This window comes from Epithele typhae, assembly GCF_022376455.1.
Source record: "Epithele typhae strain CBS 203.58 chromosome Unknown BXZ73scaffold_8, whole genome shotgun sequence".
Lineage (NCBI taxonomy): Eukaryota > Fungi > Basidiomycota > Agaricomycetes > Polyporales > Epitheliaceae > Epithele > Epithele typhae.
In genome coordinates, this window is record NW_025954199.1 from 553787 (window position 1) to 570072 (window position 16286).

Sequence of the window (16286 nt, forward strand, 5' to 3'; positions counted from 1 at the left end):
CGCTGCGTCTGACCACCGCCTAGTTGCTTGCCGCTGCACAACGCCGTGCGCCAGTACAGCCATGGCCGACACGCTGCCGATCCCAACAGCGTTCACCCTATCCGCCGTTCCCGTCTACCCGGCAGCGAATTCTTTGCGCTTTTCCCAGGATGGCCAGGCGATTCTGCTCACCAAATACGCCGTCCACCTCCTCGTGCGTTCCTGCCCGTTCGCGCTCATGTATCTTAATGATCGTCTCCCGCTGATGATCGTTCGCCACAGACGCCAGAGCTCGGCGTCAGCGTTGGAACGCCCTCGGCCATCAAGCAGACCATCGACCAAAGCTCTTTATTCCGCGCCGCCCCACCCCCCGTGAGCTGGCTCAGGACTGTGCTCGAGTTTGATCGGGCTCTATCCCACCAATGGCCCGCAGAATCCACCGGTACGTCCTGCTGCTCGGGTCTCAGTGCCACAGCGCTCACTGGATCACCATGCTGTACCCAGAGTGGGGCGCGGTCTCTCTGGGCTCGCTCGACCCGTCGCTCACCGCGGTGGCGCCCTCTCCCAGCAACCTCACCGCTGGCGCCGGGTGGGTGCGGCCGCTCATGTGCTCGCTCACCGCCGCCAGGCACCCATCCGCTCACTTTGTCGCTCTCGTCCCAGCTGCGTGCTCGCGCTCCTGAACTCCAACCTCGAACTAACCATATGGGGCGCTAGCAAAAATCTTCTCACCGGCGAGTGGACAAAGGTAGGCCGACGCCATCGTAGCGCCACCGACCGCGACATTGACTGGGCGCGGCGACAGCTCCACGACGTAACAAGTGTTCTCCAGGCTCATGCCGCCAAGAGCCCGAGCTCGGCGTTCGAACAGACGCTACGCGCGCAGAGCACATGTGGGTGGTTCGTCCGAAAACGGCGTGTACTGTCAATGTAACGCGACCTACGCGCCCGACAGGCGTCGACTGGTCATCTCAGCCAATCTGGAACGGACAGCCCGCGCGGTTCGAAGACGCGTCGCTGCTCGCGGTCGGGAACCGTGGGGGTTCCGTCACCTTTCTCAGGTGTGTCCATCTGTTCTCATGCTACTCGCCTTATCATCTGACTGGGGCGGCCTGAAGATACGACATGAGGCGCAAACTGATGACTGTCGCCGAGGAGGTGGTCGTGTCTGACATGTGGATCACACATCTGGCTTGGTCGGCTTGGACGCTCCGCGAAGACAACACTTGTGAGTCGGTGCTTGTTCCGGCCTTCGATTGGAACGCCGTTGACATGCAACTGCGCTCTTAGGCGAGGCTATGCTTGCGTGCGCTCTGTCAGACGGCTCGGTGGTCATCATTTCTGTCAGCCAGAGTCTAGCGTCGAGGGCCCTAGGTTCTGGGACTGAATCCTCGCCGGATCATGGATTCGTTCTCACAGTCGGGATAAATTTCGAGAAGCCCTCGGAGGGCAACGGCAGTGCCATCACGGGATTGAGGTGGGCGGACGTGGTTGGGCGCAAGGTGAGCGCATGCCCTCTTAGCTAGGACGGCCTCCGGACCAGAAGCCAGTACTGAATACAAATGTGCAGCCGATTTTGATGCATCACATCGCTGGAATTCTTCACCTGTGGTCTCCGGTTTGTTCGACCTCTGTACACCCGGCGTGGTCAGGTTCTAGGGCGATACCGCTGCGCTCGCAGAAACGCTCCGTCGGCTCCTCGGCACTGTGTTCTGCATCCGGGATCGCATACATTCAACGTTACGACCTTTGCGTGATCGCGCTTTCCGACGGGTCCTTCCATTCAGTTCACCAACTCTCTGTCGAGCCAACTCTGGACCCGCACCCGACGGAGGAAAGCGCCTCTTCCGGAGCGCTCTCCGCGGCGTCACGCTCAGTTTTTGCAAGAGTCGAACAGGAGCCTGTCACCTTCAAAGATGTGGACTTTATCCACGGCATGACAGGGTACGATGGCGCTGCGACGTTCATGTGGGCTTACGAGTGAGTTTGAAACTGTGTGGTTGACTCTCAGCGCTGACAGGGGTTGCGCAGGGCGTCCCGGCCCACAAATTTCAGCTACAAGTACGACGCCAAGCACGTCAGCACGTTCATCCTTTCTCCGTTGTGGAACGACGACTCGGACGATCGGGTGCTCCGTGAGCTGGCGGAGGTCGTCGCACACGCTCGCTGCGGTTCGTGGACGGCGTTCGCTCTGACGCCGGGCGGACATCTGACCGCGGTTTTTTTTGCTAGCGCACGGCGAGGCGCCCATTTCTGCGCTTCGTCCAATCCTGCTGCATCTTCGGGATGCAAACAGAATCGCGCGACTGCACTCGAAGATACTCGGGGTGCTCACGCAGAACGCTGCCGAGCAACCACCGGAGATACAAGTTCCGGGGGGTTCCACATGGAACGACGTCTCCCGCGAAGTGCGAGAAAGTTTGACTGCCCATATGTTCGGATGGGACGCAGTGCACGCGCAGCGCTTGCGATATTCCGTGGCCACGTTCTGCGAGGTACGCGATTCCGCACAAACGCCTCCGACGCTTCCGGGCATCCGCTTCGAGACGCTACAACTTATTCGGTCTTTCGCTTGTAGCGGCGGGCGGAAGCGGCGGACGTGAGTCAGAAGTTTGTGGACGCAGCCTCGTTGTTTTTGCCAACGTGCGAAGCCATGTTCTGCTCACGCTGGTACGGCATCTTTCGGCGATCAGCGCGATGGCCCCTCTATCTGGTGAGTGCAGGGTGGACGTCTTCTGCGGCATTGGTTGGACGTCGGCCCAACGTCACCACGTCATCTGACTCGAGCCTGCTCCTCGCAGCCCACGACGTGTCGTTCGCAGTCCGTGTCTGCCATCACGCCACAAAGTCGCTTGGAGGAAGCCCGGCTGTAGCAAAAGAGGCCGAAGAGCTTCTAACGCGCCTCCCGCCGCCCACCGCTCTGGGCACCAACCCACGGCGTACGGGTGCTACGTTCGACGTCGGGCCTAGCGACGCGTTCGGCAGCGAGGGAACCACCGAAGACAATGACAGCCTTGGCGACGGGGAGCGGTGTCCCGCCTGCAACGCGGCAGTCCCGCTCGAGAAGGAGGACAGCGCAGTTTGCACGAACGGACACGTTTGGGGTGAGTCTCGCCTCATCTCGCACCCGCGCCCGTCCACACGGGCGACCCGTTCTCCGAATGCGACTCGTCGACCCGCGGCCGCCGTCGCGTATGGCCTTCCCGTCCTCGGCTGGTCCACCTGTGGCCGCCCGCGGCCGCTGCGCTCCGTATGGAACCGCTGCTCCCGATGTGTTTCCAAGCGGCGCGGCGATGGCGCCCTGACCGTCATCGTCGCCTTGGTCGGTGTCCCGAGCTCCGCGCACGCTCACGGGGATCCGTTCTGTGGGTGTGGAAGGGCGTGACCGCAGCCCGTTTATTTTCGCGCAATTTCCTGAAATTGTATTCGGAAGGGGCGGTCGCGTAAGGGTGCCATGCGCGGGGCGCGATGCCGCCCGCCCCGCGACCCGCGCCCGCCCCGCGCATCTCCGCGAAGCGCGTCGTGCATCGCAAGGGGCGCGGCACGCGGGGCGCGCCTCCGCCGGCGGGCCCGAGGGCGCACGACAGGGCGTGCGCGCGCAGGACGTCGGACAGCAGCTCACTCACTCGCCGTCGCCGGCCGTTTCGCCCCCCACAGCGCGCTGCTGCGTCACGTCCCTCCTTCTCGCGACGCCGCGAGTCCGGACGTGTGTCGGGTGCGGCCGTAAGGCACTCCTCGTGCCGCGCCGCCGCGCCCGAGCGACCGACGCCGGCAGACTCGAACGTAGAGGCGGCCACGGCCACGGACGGCTTTCAAGCAGACCTCCGGGCGGGAGAGGCGGTGCCGCTGCCCCGTCGGGACCGGGATGCGGCCAGGGACGCGGCCGGGGACGCGCCGGGGACGGTCACGGCGGCGTTGGAGCGGGGGTTCATGGCGGAGCTGCTCGAGGCGACGACCCGCTGCCCGGTCTGTGCCAACGCGTTTGTGGTGCTCGTGTGATCGGCGTTCTGGGCTAGCGCACCGCAGGACAGCGGCTGGAGGAGATCGACCTGGCGCGGGAGATGGAAGAGGGACGGGCGCGATCTGCAGACCGCATGGCGCGTGTTTTGCTGGACTTCGGACTTCTAGTACGAATCATGTCATTCGCCCGCGCGGAGAGGCCAATGGGAGCCTCTGCGCGTGCGTCGGTGCGCGAGCTGACACGCACGTCCGTCTGCAGGCTTGCCGACGAACCCGCTGTCGAGTGCGTGTGCGCGGACCCCTACTAGGCCTGCGAGTCCGACGGTGACCGACACCGCGGCGCGCCCGCCGCCGGCCGCGGTATGTGTAAGCCGCGCGCGTACTCGAGAGCACCCGCACTCCGCCCGCCCACGCCGTTCGACGGCTGATGACGATGACGCCGCCCCTGCGTTCTATCCCTCCTGGACGCTCCGCCGCCGCCGCCTCGAGGCGCGATCAGAGGGAGCATGTGTGTCCGTGTGGGCCGCTGTGGGCACGCCCACGTTGCGCGCCCGCGCGCGGCGCGTGTGGATTGCGCCATCTGCCATCCGTCCGCGTGCACGCGTGAGGCTCATGGTCCGCCGCACGCCGCCGGCGTGGCGGCGGAGGTCGGACGGGGTGGGCGTTGAGCTTCGTGAGGGCGTCCTCTGGCCGCGCACCGGAGTCTCGAGTTCGAAATCTCGAAGCCTCGAAGGGGCGCGTGGCCGTGGACGCGACGATCTGCGCCATGGGCAGACCGGAGCGCCGGGGCAGGAGGGGGTCGAGGATCTTGCGGCCTTCTCTAGTCTCCCCTTAGCCTTTCCGTGGCAGCCTCCGACGGGACCCGTAGCCTCGCACGCGTCCTGCGTCCAGCATTGGACGGGGAATTCGCTCAGGCAGGCGTACAGAGACCCGCTCGCCGTTCGCGCGACGCCCGCGCATCCCTGCGATTTGCATTCGAACGGCGGACACTCTACTACAGAAACAGCGAACGCCGCCTGGGGACCCGCAGCCGCAGCCGTGCTAGTGTCCCCCCCCTCCCCCGTCGTGCGTTCGTGTGGACCTCAGGGTCTGCGATGCGATGGACAGGTGGTGGCGAGAACCGGGGGGCGCGCGGGGGCGCTCACCCAATCAGCGTCTGGAGCTTGCCGAAGTCGGGCGTGCCCAGGCCGGTGACCTGTGGGCGTGCACGGCGTCAGCTCCGGCGGTCGTACGTGCGAGCACGCTCTCGCGGGCGCCTGCGTAAGGAGCGGAAGGGAGAGGGATGGAGGCGGGACCGCAGGGACCGCGTCGCCGCGTGGGTATCCGAAGCGCGGAGCATGCGTCCGCGTCGGTCGCCCATGTGGGGGAGCCCGGAAAGGGGCTGAGGGACACGGGGGTGCGAAACGGGCGGGACGTGGGACGCGGGCGGCGAGAGCGAGAGACGAGGAAGCGAGGGACTTACGGGATCCCAGCCTGCGCGCGCAGTGAAGCCGTTCGTGCCACAGCCCGGGTTCGAACCCGAGGTGATGTCGTTGAAACCCGTGGCGCCGGTCGAGTAGATGAGCGGGTTCAGGAAGCCGAGCGAGGACTTGCCCTGCGAGAGGCGGAAGTCGTTCAGGAGGGAGATCACGGCGGCGAACGTCTGCGTAGAGCGACGGAAGGTATCGAGAAAGACATATCAGAATTTACAACCGGGTGAACAATGGGGAGGGGGCTTACAGGAGAGGAGGCCGAAGTGCCGCCGACCGAGCTCGTACGGCCACCGATGACGACCTGGAAGTTCTCACCCTGGGCCGCGACGTCAGGGTAGGCACGGCCAGTCTTGCTGTTGAGGGGATGGAGTCAGTGATCTATGAACTGAGCGTGGGTCGAGACGACCAGCACAGTGGCACCCGGCCACCTGCGAAGACTGGACAAGCTTACTTGAAGAGACCAGCGTTGGTAGACCCGAGGCTGGTCAGGAAGGTCGACACGGCAGAGGACTGGTAGCTGTGGTGCAAGGAGCAGGTCAGCAAGTGCGGAGGAAGTGATAGACATAGATAACTTACGAAGGCTGCGAGAAGTAGTTGGAGAAACCTCCACCGGAGAAGCTGACGGCGACCTCAGGGTTGACTCGAATCGTACCACCAACGGTGGTGACGAAGGGGCACGACGCAGGGAAGTTGGGGATGAACTTCTTGGTCTTGGTGCCGTCGTTGGAAAGGCAGTCGCCGCCACCAACACCGTCATCGCCGGAGCTGAACATGATAGAGCTGCCACGGGCGCCGAGCTGCGCGAAGAGGTTGCAGACCTCGGTGGCGTAATCTTCGGGGACGGTCTGCTCATCGTCGCCGTAGGAGGTGGTGAACTGTAGGTGGGTGAGCAATGAGCTTTGCGTTCGTCATGGAGAGGCACGGAATACGTACAGTCTGAGGGATGGTGCTGTTGGCGAGGATGAAGTTGAGCCAGTCGAGATAAGGCTCGTTGGTGTTCGTGGGGGTATTGTCGTCAGGAGTGAACGGAGGCGATCCACCAGTACTATAGTAGATGTTCGGGGTAGGGAAGGAGATGCCCTCGGTGTATTGGATATCAAGGTTGGCCTACAAAGATAAATGATCAGATGCTGCGCCTGTAGAGCAAGAGTGCGTAAACTGACCTCAACACCAGGGTCCGTCTGGTCGTCACCTCCTCCATTAAGACGAACAGTCGTGAACGTGGAGTTTACCGCGTCGGTACGGAACCGTGAGAAGAATGTCTGCGTACATGCGAGCAAAAGTCAGCTTCGTGTCCAACCCTTTGAAAAAGAAGATCGGCGGGGGCTGACCTGGAGATCGGCACGGTTTGCGAACTCTTCGAGATAACCGGCGACACCGAGGATGTTCTTGTTCGTCGCCTTAGGGACATACGAGGCGGTGTTGTACAGCGCGCGCAAGCAGGAGGGGGTGATCGTGCTCGAGCAGCTGGAAGGCACAGTGGCCAGGGAGCCCGGGCCGTCCAGGAGGTCGATGTCTGTGTTGATCGTGGGCGCGTGGAGATTGATGTGGCTGGTGGCGCGCATGCTCTTCATCGTGCCGAAGTAGGTCGTGGGCGCGACGAGGTTGACATGGCCAGAGAGTGAGGCGGGCAGCGAGTAGTTCATCGCGCGGACGACGTATTCCTCGCTCTCGCCGTGGCGGAAGATGCTGTACTCGTTTCCGAGCATCTTCTCCGCCTGCGCGACGGAGACGCGGAGCGTGATCCATTCGCCTGCTGGCGAGCGCTGGGCGGAGTCGGCGTCGAGGTCGTGGGCAGCGAGCCAAGCCTCGACGAGGTCGACGGTATCGTGATGGGGAGCGACCAGCTCGTGGACCTGCTCCATGGAGAGGTGCTGACCGTACCTGCCAAACGAAACATCGTTAGCGCGAATTGTCGTCATAGAATGGCGGACGAACATACCTGGAGTGGGCAGGGTCGCTGACCTCGTACAGCGACGAGACGAGCTCGTCGAACCTGTTCTGCCGGAGACCGATGCGCATGTCGAACATGTAGTCGGCCGGAGCAGGCGCGTGGAGTGTCCATCCACGGGGAACCTCGGCCCAAGCATGTTTCACTTCGAAGTCATCCCAGCGCTTGACGGAGAGAGGCTTCGAAGCGGCGAGGTGGGCGAGCCCGAGGAGGAGCACGGACGACAGGAACATGGCGACGAGTCGTTGACTGGGGAAGTCGCGCACGGGGCGGTCTTATATGGGTCTGGTTGGCGGCTGGCCGGGACCGCACGCGTAGCGTGGAAGGCTGGGGCTGCGCCCCCTCGCGGGAGATTTGCCAACGGAACCGTCGCAAATGCCGTCGCAATGGTTCTCCGTCACGTCGCCTCGCGATAGCGTCGACGGGCCGTGAGGAGAGCATACATGTGCGACGCTACCATCATTTCTGAGCGAGTTTGATAGGTAGTCGCAGTCCCCACACGATCGGCAGCGAACGCCACCATGCACGGAGAACCTGCGAAGCGGAGATGTGAATATGGGAAGACCCGAGGCGGTATGTGAAAAGCTTGGCACGGGCTCCGGAGGGAGTTGAATATAGTTAGATAAGTACCATGCCTAGAAGGCGGTCGCGTTCTGTTGAAAACCGATCCGGCTGTTCATAGCCTGGTCGGCTGTTGCATAGCCGATAAGCTTCCAAGCTGCCTTTATTGTTTCTAGTCCCGTGAATCTCATCACTGGTGGTCCACGTGAACGGAAGGCGGGTGGTGAGAAGGAAGTGGGCTGTGGCAGGGGGATGAATGAGGAGACGATAGGACGAGATAGGAGTCGCATGGGAGAGCACGCACGACGCCAGATGGCACCCTGTGAGCGGGGCATCACGTTGGCGGGCGGGCATGTGGAGAGAATCACCGAAGAAGCGAAGCCACATGCAAGTACATGTGACGGGCGCAGAGTCGCCTTCGGGCATGGAAAGCACGATACGCGAGCAGATCGACGGCGACGATGGTGGACGGCGCGAGTTAACCGTGCAGGAGAGCGGCCTGTTGATTGCCAATCCCTGCGAGACATCCCACGTACCGGTAATAGCCGCCCGTGGCCTCCACTTCCTCCCAACCACTGCTTGCGTCAATCTACGCTGCCCACTTCACACAGCCCATGGCAGTATGCTCACAGAAAAAGTACATGAAACAACTCAGGGATCGCCTGGTGTATCTGTAAGAGTTCTGTTCGTCGCACCCCGTTTGTTTTGTCATGGGCAATGTTTACATACTGACCTTTGTTTCAGTTGCAGTGCATCCAGACTTGCTCGGCAGGGCAGATCACCACGGGGCTTGGGTTGGACTAGGAACTAGGCCACAACAGCAATCACTGACCAGGCCCATCTGCAGGCCCGTCCTGGAGGCTGGCTAGCGACGGCCCGCGATGTCCTGCACCGGGCCGTTTGCAATGAATGACCTCCCCGCGATTGCCCTGACTGGAGAAGAGAAGCGACGCGCTTGATATCATATCCACTGCTCACGCGCCCTTTTACCCCGACCACCACCGTCCCTACCGCCCCGGCCACTGTCGCTCGACTCGTGAGTCTATTGCGGACCCCAGCACCTTGATCTCCGGGCAACTCAATTCTATCTTTAGCCCTCTCTCTCTTCCTTGTCCAGTCAGGTATGTCTACAGGAAGCGGTCCGCCCGGATACCTGCCCGAGACTCCACCGCTGACGACGTCATCTGCAGGTTCAAACACGGCAAGAGTCTGATACCTCTGGGTCACTGGGGCGAAGAAACTTCTATCTGTCCATTCAACCCATCACGCGGCCCTCGCACCTTGCTCGACACCATCTGAGAAGCGACGTTCGCGAAGACGCTCTGGCAGTATAAATGCCTGTCGCTGCCGTCGTCGAAGAGGCGGCAAATGGGCCGTTCGCCATGATGTGGACTCTCCTCGTCTCGTTTCTCGCCTCTATTGTCACTCAATCTGTGGTGCATGGTCAGACCTCTGGTCGTAAGTGTTTCGCGTGTCTATCCTCGTATCGAGTATACGTTGACGATGTTTATGGTAGTTGCACCCAAACAGTTCTTGACCTTGCCTTTGGGTCAAGTCAAGCCCGCGGGATGGCTCTTTGATCAGGTGGGAGGCTTGTGGCCCACCGTATCTCCTGCTTGGATTGACTTCGCCCCACATATTAGCTCATGGTTCAAACCAACGGCCTTGCCGGGCACGAGCATGAATTCTACGACTAGTAGGTCTCCGAAAAACCGATTCCAGGGCTATCGCTGATGTGGATGCACCGATAGTGTCTCTCAAAGTGACTGGATCGGGGGCAATTCGTACTACTCCAACTTGGAAGAAGGCAAGTATTTCCGAGTATTTCCCCGTTCGTGCCTGATCTGACGGTGTGTTACAATAGCTGGAAGCTACTGGTTTGTAAGTAGATTGATTTTCACTGATTAGCTCAGCCACTGATTCCCTGCAGAACGCCATGGTTCCCAACGGTGTGTTGGTTGAAGACGAGACCATCATCTCCCAAGTCCAGAACTTCCTCGACTACGTCATCGACCATCAGGACGAGACTGGCTGGCTCGGCCCTGAGGTCAACACCACGAAGCCCCGGTATCTTTGGGGTCGCTACCCATTCCTGTTCGGAGCGATCCAGATGACCGAGGCGTTCCCGGAACAAACGGACCGTATCGTCGCCGCGATGCATAAGTTCGTATCCCTGTCCAACACCATGCTTCACAACAACGAAGGCATCGAGGCATGGATGCAGACTCGCTGGGAAGACTTCGTCATGGCTCTGCAGTGGTATGTGCAGTATGCTGATGTCACGTCATTTTACACCGAACGTTGAAAATCGTTACAGGCTGTACGATTTCCATCCTAATGGCAATGAGGATCTTCTCATCGACACCATGAAGATGCTCAAGTACACCGGAGACCCGTGGGAGGATGTGTTCAAGAGGAGGTGCGATTGACAGCCTATGTTTGCTGTATGTTCTCATTTCTTTGTTCACGTCTGCAGTACTTCCCCACCGGACCCGTGGAGAACCTCGAAAACCCATTCCCGGATTTGACATGGCACGGCGTAAACATGGCTGAAGGCCTCAAGGCGCTTCCTTCGACCTACCGCTTTACGCACAACCAGTCTGGTGAGAAATCTCTCCAACTCTAATAGTCGTCTATCGCCGACCCAGGTGCAGATCTCGACGTTGCGAGCAAGGGCTGGGACCTCTTGTTCCAGTACCACGGCAGGCCATCGGGTATCTATGCTGCTGACGAGTTCCTGGCCGGGCTCGAGGCGGTCCGAGGGTGAGTTCATTAGGCGACTGTCACGAGTTGTTGACTCATTCCGGAGCATCGTAGCACCGAACTGTGCTTGGTCGTGGTGCGTTTCCTTCGTCACGATATCGTTGGTAATGAGATGCTTACGCTGCAACGCGCGCCAGGAAACTATGTTCTCGTATGTTTTTCTTCCGGTGACTCCGGATATCAGACGCTGAATGTCAACCGGGACGCCTAGGGGCTCGTATCTATACCAAGTTATCGGAGATCCGAAGTTTTTGGATAGGGTTCGTATCTGTTTCAGCACCCAGGCGCGCAGCAACCGGATTCTAAGCTACGCTCGTCCAGGTGGAACGGATCACGTACAATGCGCTTCCGGCAACTTTGACAGGAGGTAAGTCGCAGAGTTATATGTTAGACGCCTATTATAACCCTGAACCTGTGACACAGATATGTGGGCGCGGCAGTACCTCCAGCAACAAAACCAGATCGCGGCCCAGAACATGTCTCCGTATGTGCCCACGAACTGCGCGTCATGAGTATTGCTGACCCATCCTAGCAACCCCTTCCCCGAGGATGGGTAAGCCCATGTCTTCTTGGATCGTTCGGGCATAGTTTTATTGACCGAGTGTTTCAGGCCGTACTCAAACGTCTTCGGTCTCGAGCCCAACTACCCGTGAGGACTATCCATTATGCATGCGCAACACGGAGCACGGCTGCTGTCCACTGCGCGCCCGTGCTGTGCGTTTGACTTGGCCCGTATCAGTCTATCTGACTTGTTCCATCAGCTGTTGCACGGTCAATCATCCTCAAGGCTGGCCTAAATTCATCAGCAACTCGTTTGTCACCTCGGCGGATGGAAACTCCCTTGCGCAAGTTTATCTCGGTCCGTACAGCGTGAACACGACTCTGGCGAATGGTGCGTCTCCGATGCAGTGGAATTCTGCGCTTGCGCTCCCGTCTATAAGTGGTCTGACATGCACTCCACTGGCACCTTTCGCGGGCGTTTCACAGGCAACAAGGTCACCGTGACTGTTGACACGCTCTACCCTTTCAGCGACTCGCTCAAGACGACGATCACCGCATCCCGGCCGTTCACGTACAAGGTCCGCATCCCTTCTTGGGTGTCCGCGGGAACAATCGCAATCAACGGCGCGCTCCGAAGCCGTGAAACCGTCCAACGGCCTGCAGTCCGTAAGGTCCCGGCCGGAACTACTCACTTCACGCTGGACCTGCCTGCGGAAATCACCATCGGTGCGTCTCCCTTGACTTATTTCCGAATGCCATTTGTCTTACTGGAGTCTGATTCATTCTTCGTTCTGGTATCGTCCACCTCCTGTTGGGGTACTGCGCCCGTGAATATCACCGAATGTTGTATCCATGGGCGTCGGCGTCGACCCCGACGCTACAGAGTCGCGCCCCCACGGGTCTGTCGCCGTGCACCGCGGGCCTCTGCACTACGCGTTCGACATCGCGCGTTCGAGCAAGGTGCTCAAGCAGAACGCGCAGCAGCCGCTCGCCAAGGACTTCGAGTTCGACTCGACGACGGCGTGGCAGTACGCCATCGACCCCAACTCGCTCGTCTTCCACGCGGGCACCCCCGCGGGCGGCGCGCTGCCCTCGCCCGTCTTCGATTCGGGCCTGCCGCCGTTCACGATCTCGGCCTCGGCGTGCCCCATCGACTGGGCCGTCGCCGGGAACAAGTTCGCCGCGCCGCCGCCGGAGAGCCCGGTGTCGTGCGCGGGTGCGGTGACGAACATCACGCTCTGGCCGTTCGGGGTGAGTCCGCCCGGGTTTGGGTGTTTGTGTCCGCCGCTCGGACCGCGCTGTCGTCCGTCGCCCCTGCAGCGGCTTCTGCGGGAGCGTCGTCGCGACAGCGCGTACCCGCGGTGAGCGACTCCCGGAACCGTAACTGACATCGCTGCTCTCCCAACAGGCAACGAAGCTGCGCATCGGCGAGTTCCCCACCTTCACCGCGGCGTGAGACGTGCGACGACCGCGCAGTCGACGCGCGGGAGGGGCGGAGTGGCCGCGGCAAGGTGGCAGGGTTTGCGTGGGTCCGGTCGACGCGGGGGTACGTGGACGGAGACGAGGTCGGTTCGCGTTTGGTGTGGTTTCAGGATGAGGATGGTGGGAGCGGCGACGGTCGGTGGCGGAACTGTATCTTGTACTATAGTCGGTGGATGTCAACTTGTCAAGCCTGGGAATCGGAGCTGGTTGAGGCGGATTGGGAGCAGGTACCTGTGCACTCTTCTGTTCAGCCGGTGGCTGGGACGAGCCAGACACGCGACGCGACGCGTCAACGCGTCACAGCCGAAGATGGCGCACGTGCTCGCAGCCACAGATCTGCCTGCGCACTGTTCGCGGCCTTCAGAGCGCAGACGACGCTCGCTGGACCCTGCTGGACCTCCCACACGACGCGGTCCTCGCGGGAGCTGCGTGCAACTCGACTGGGAACGCGCATCACGCGCGTGGAAGGTTGCGGGCGAAGGACTTCTCGAACGGTGCCCCAATGACGATCAGACGCCCGTGTACTTGGCGCCCACGTTGTCCGCCCCGCCCCGGCCGGCCGCTGCCACCACAGGCCTTCTGGTCATCCCTGGCGTCGAGCTCCCATTCTTGCCTTCTGCCACCACCTGCCAGGCTGCCACAGCCCCGCGTCTCCAACTACACCACCCTACTCTACAGCCTCTACCCCTCCAAAAGTTCGCCGTCAAGCGCGTCCGGTGCTCACCCGATGCCGCCACAACCAGGAGTCTTCGCCGTCTCAGGACACACCACCCACAAAGTCCGCTCCGGGCAGACCGTCGAGGCTTCCTCCGTCACCGCGATCCACTACGAATCGGTCGCAGGGCCGAGCTCTCGCCCACACGGTATGCATATCCTGTTGCGCTCCGCCTCCGAGCGGCTTCCAACCCTTCCCTCAGGCGGCCCCGGCGACGACCCCAAGAAAGAGAAGCGGCGAAAGGAGGTCGTAGGAAGGGTCACCAACCAGCTCGCGGAGCGCAGAGAGGAGTATGTCGTCCCGCCCTTCCTGACCCCTTGCGCCCCGTCCTCAACGCACCCGCCGCGCAGCATGGCCCGCCATTTCGCGGAGGCGATATCCGACCTCCACAGCGCCTCGCTCCAGCTCTCCACCCGGCCGGACACCTCGCCCGCGTACAACCTGCGCCTGTACCCGATCTCGCTCGAGCGCGGCGCGCTGCTGTCGTCGATCGAGTTCCAGGAGCGGCACGCGATGCAGGTCATCCAGACCGCGTACGAGGAGGAGCGGACGAAGATCGAGGGCGAGTGGGCAAAGGGCCGGGACAGCATACGCGACCGGATGATCGACAGCATCATCGAGCGTCGCAAACGCGCTCGGGAAGAGAAAGACGGCGAGGGCACGGTCATCGGTGAGTCTCGTCGCGCCGCTGGTTCGCTCTCGCTCTCTTCCCCACCTCCCCTGGCTCTTCCACGTCCAATTTGAGCGTGCGGCAACATAGGCGCTGACAACCTTCCGTGGTGCTCCCTTCCAGACGGCGGCGTGGATTCGCAGTCGCGGCCGCACATAACGCGGAAGCTGCGAAACAAGATCGGGACGTCGCCCCGTCGACCCCGGTCCCCGCTGGCCACCCCGGCGCGGGCAACGGCTCGAATGCGGCGAATGCGGGGGCCGTGACCACCGGCCCGCTCCTCAACCCCCACTCGTTGAACGTCGAAGAACTGCCGTCCCCGTTCCCCCTCCCACTCATCGTCATAGGGTCGAATGGGGGCCAGAGCTATGGATACAGCGCGAACGCGGGAGCAACTGGGAACGGCCGGAGAAGGGCGAAAAACAAAGGCGAGAAGGAGGCGAATGGCGTCGGCAAGAATCTGGCCTGCTTGATTCCCCTCAAAGAGGCCGACTACGAGGCCGACCTCGGCGAGATACGGCGGGGCAACAAGAGGAGGAGAGCAGCGGTGGGGAGCCTCGCGGGGAAGGCGTGACCCTTGTTTATATTTGCTTGTATACCGTGAGTCAGCCTGCTTCCTCCTCTGCGTGCATAAGTCTAAACCGATTAGTCCATAGATGTATTTGCTTCTTATGTGTTGTTTTATGCCCCGCCATTATCTATACTGGAACTACGCTTAGTTAATGCACCTCACCCAGTGCCACTGCTCGAATGGCCTTTGCGGAAGCGCAAGTCCGGAGTTCACGGACTCCGGCCGCATTCGAAAGGTTGAAGCGCCCGTCTCCAATCTGGCATGACTTAGTCTCGTCCCTGACCTTCTCTTCGTACCCCGCGCGCGTGCTCAATAAACAAAGCACCCTTTGAACGACGACGTCTTCTTGGCATCGATGCACCATGGAGTAACGAAGCAGCTCGTCGGAGCACAACTCGATATCGAATTATTCGTTTGGCGGACCGGGAGACCGTTCAGTGATTCCAGCCTCTAAGAACACCGAAGGACTCCCTCCGATACCCACCCTTCGCCGTAGATATCCCTCCAGTGAAAGGGCCCAGCTCATCGACTTCGTCTCCGCTTCTCTCATTGCAATGTCTCTCTGCAAAGACTGCATTACTAGTGAGGGACTTCGACGCTCGGATCTCCTCAAAATCTCGCGCTGACCTGCCTTTAGGTGTTCGCCATGAAGGTACGCCGACAGGCACGTCCGTGTCCTTGCAAGCGACGACTTGAGTTCCGGTTAATCGGGATGTTTCTTAGGTACATCGCCAAGGTCGGTGGCTTCGACTGCTATGTTGCTACTCCAAATGGAGAGAGGACAAGGTGCACCTGTTTCTCGTCGACGGTATAGGCATACAGTCCCCGAACAACCAGGTAAGTTAACCTGGCATTCGCGGATTTCGACGCATTTATCTGATCAGTGCCCTGACACCCGCTCATAGCTCCTCGCGGACGACTTCGCACTAAACGGGTTCAAAACGGTCATCGTCGACTACTACGAGGGCGAACCCGTACCGCTTGAGGTCCTCACCGACCCCGAGCTTGCCGGAAAGTTCGACCTCCCGGGCTGGTTGGGCCGCCACCCTCCCACCCGCGCGCAGGAGATCGTTCGCGCGGTTATGGCTGCGTTGCGTGAGGAGGGCGTCGCGAAGTTCGCCTCGACGGGGTACTGCTACGGCGGCGGATCGGCTTCGACCTCGCGTTCACGAACGAGCTTGCGGTCGTCACGACCGCGCACCCGTCGCACTTGAAGTCCCCGGACGACCTCTTGGTGCGTGCTTGCGGGTGTGGGACGTTCAAGCGCGTGGCGTGCTGACGGAATCACGGGCAGAAATACGGGAGCTGTCCAGGGCGCCGCTCCTGCTGAACTCGTGCGAGTTCGACGAGATGTTCCCTCAGGCGGAGGCAGAGAAGGCGGACGATATCCTCGGCGGTGGCAAGTTCGCGCCCGGGTATGAACGCACCCACTGGGAGGGATGCCACCACGGCTATGCCGTGCGTGGGGACATGGTGAGTGGCAAGGCGGATGGCCTTGGCAGCTTAGGTATTGACGCTGTGAGCAGACAGACCCGAAGGTCACGGCGGGAAAGGAGGGTGCGTTCAATGCCACCGTGAAGTTCTTGAAGAAGTACTTCGTATAGTGGGCTGTCGCTCGTCCCCGGGCCGAAGACGAATCAATGTGGAGCTTCCCATTCGCC

The 16286-nt window shown here is 61.2% G+C and overlaps 4 protein-coding genes across 4 annotated transcripts; 3 read left to right on the forward strand and 1 right to left on the reverse strand.

The window, feature by feature from the left end:
• Positions 1-61: 61 nt before the first annotated feature.
• BXZ73DRAFT_98710 (transcription factor IIIC subunit delta N-term-domain-containing protein) lies at positions 62-3978 on the forward strand (the record flags this gene model as incomplete). The annotated part of the gene is made up of 15 exons (XM_048027776.1): positions 62-193; positions 262-421; positions 484-586; positions 643-727; positions 785-872; positions 935-1040; positions 1098-1207; positions 1270-1481; positions 1550-1597; positions 1661-1959; positions 2011-2150; positions 2212-2578; positions 2673-2692; positions 2781-3083; positions 3755-3978. 15 exons carry the CDS (start codon positions 62-64, stop codon positions 3976-3978), a joined length of 2397 nt encoding a protein of 798 aa, XP_047880728.1.
• Positions 3979-5080: 1102 nt separating this feature from the next.
• On the reverse strand, positions 5081-7595 carry BXZ73DRAFT_42414 (subtilisin-like protein; the record flags this gene model as incomplete). Its single annotated transcript, XM_048018951.1, has 9 exons — positions 5081-5134; positions 5402-5581; positions 5659-5764; positions 5863-5928; positions 5988-6286; positions 6345-6518; positions 6575-6673; positions 6743-7295; positions 7354-7595. The coding sequence occupies 9 exons, from the start codon at positions 7593-7595 to the stop codon at positions 5081-5083; spliced, it is 1773 nt and encodes a 590-aa protein (XP_047880729.1).
• Positions 7596-9257: 1662 nt separating this feature from the next.
• On the forward strand, positions 9258-12643 carry BXZ73DRAFT_98712 (uncharacterized protein; the record flags this gene model as incomplete). Its single annotated transcript, XM_048027777.1, has 20 exons — positions 9258-9381; positions 9440-9507; positions 9567-9619; positions 9675-9734; positions 9788-9800; positions 9854-10182; positions 10241-10328; positions 10400-10526; positions 10578-10686; positions 10741-10762; positions 10824-10831; positions 10898-10946; positions 11008-11053; positions 11110-11164; positions 11219-11239; positions 11297-11335; positions 11448-11578; positions 11674-11913; positions 12071-12438; positions 12596-12643. The coding sequence occupies 20 exons, from the start codon at positions 9258-9260 to the stop codon at positions 12641-12643; spliced, it is 1998 nt and encodes a 665-aa protein (XP_047880730.1).
• A 753-nt stretch (positions 12644-13396) lies between these two features.
• Positions 13397-16229, forward strand: BXZ73DRAFT_98713 (uncharacterized protein; the record flags this gene model as incomplete). Its single annotated transcript, XM_048027778.1, has 10 exons — positions 13397-13532; positions 13587-13674; positions 13735-14054; positions 14198-14601; positions 15263-15277; positions 15349-15462; positions 15531-15789; positions 15842-15859; positions 15920-16098; positions 16152-16229. 10 exons carry the CDS (start codon positions 13397-13399, stop codon positions 16227-16229), a joined length of 1611 nt encoding a protein of 536 aa, XP_047880731.1.
• Between the last annotated feature and the right edge of the window lie 57 nt (positions 16230-16286).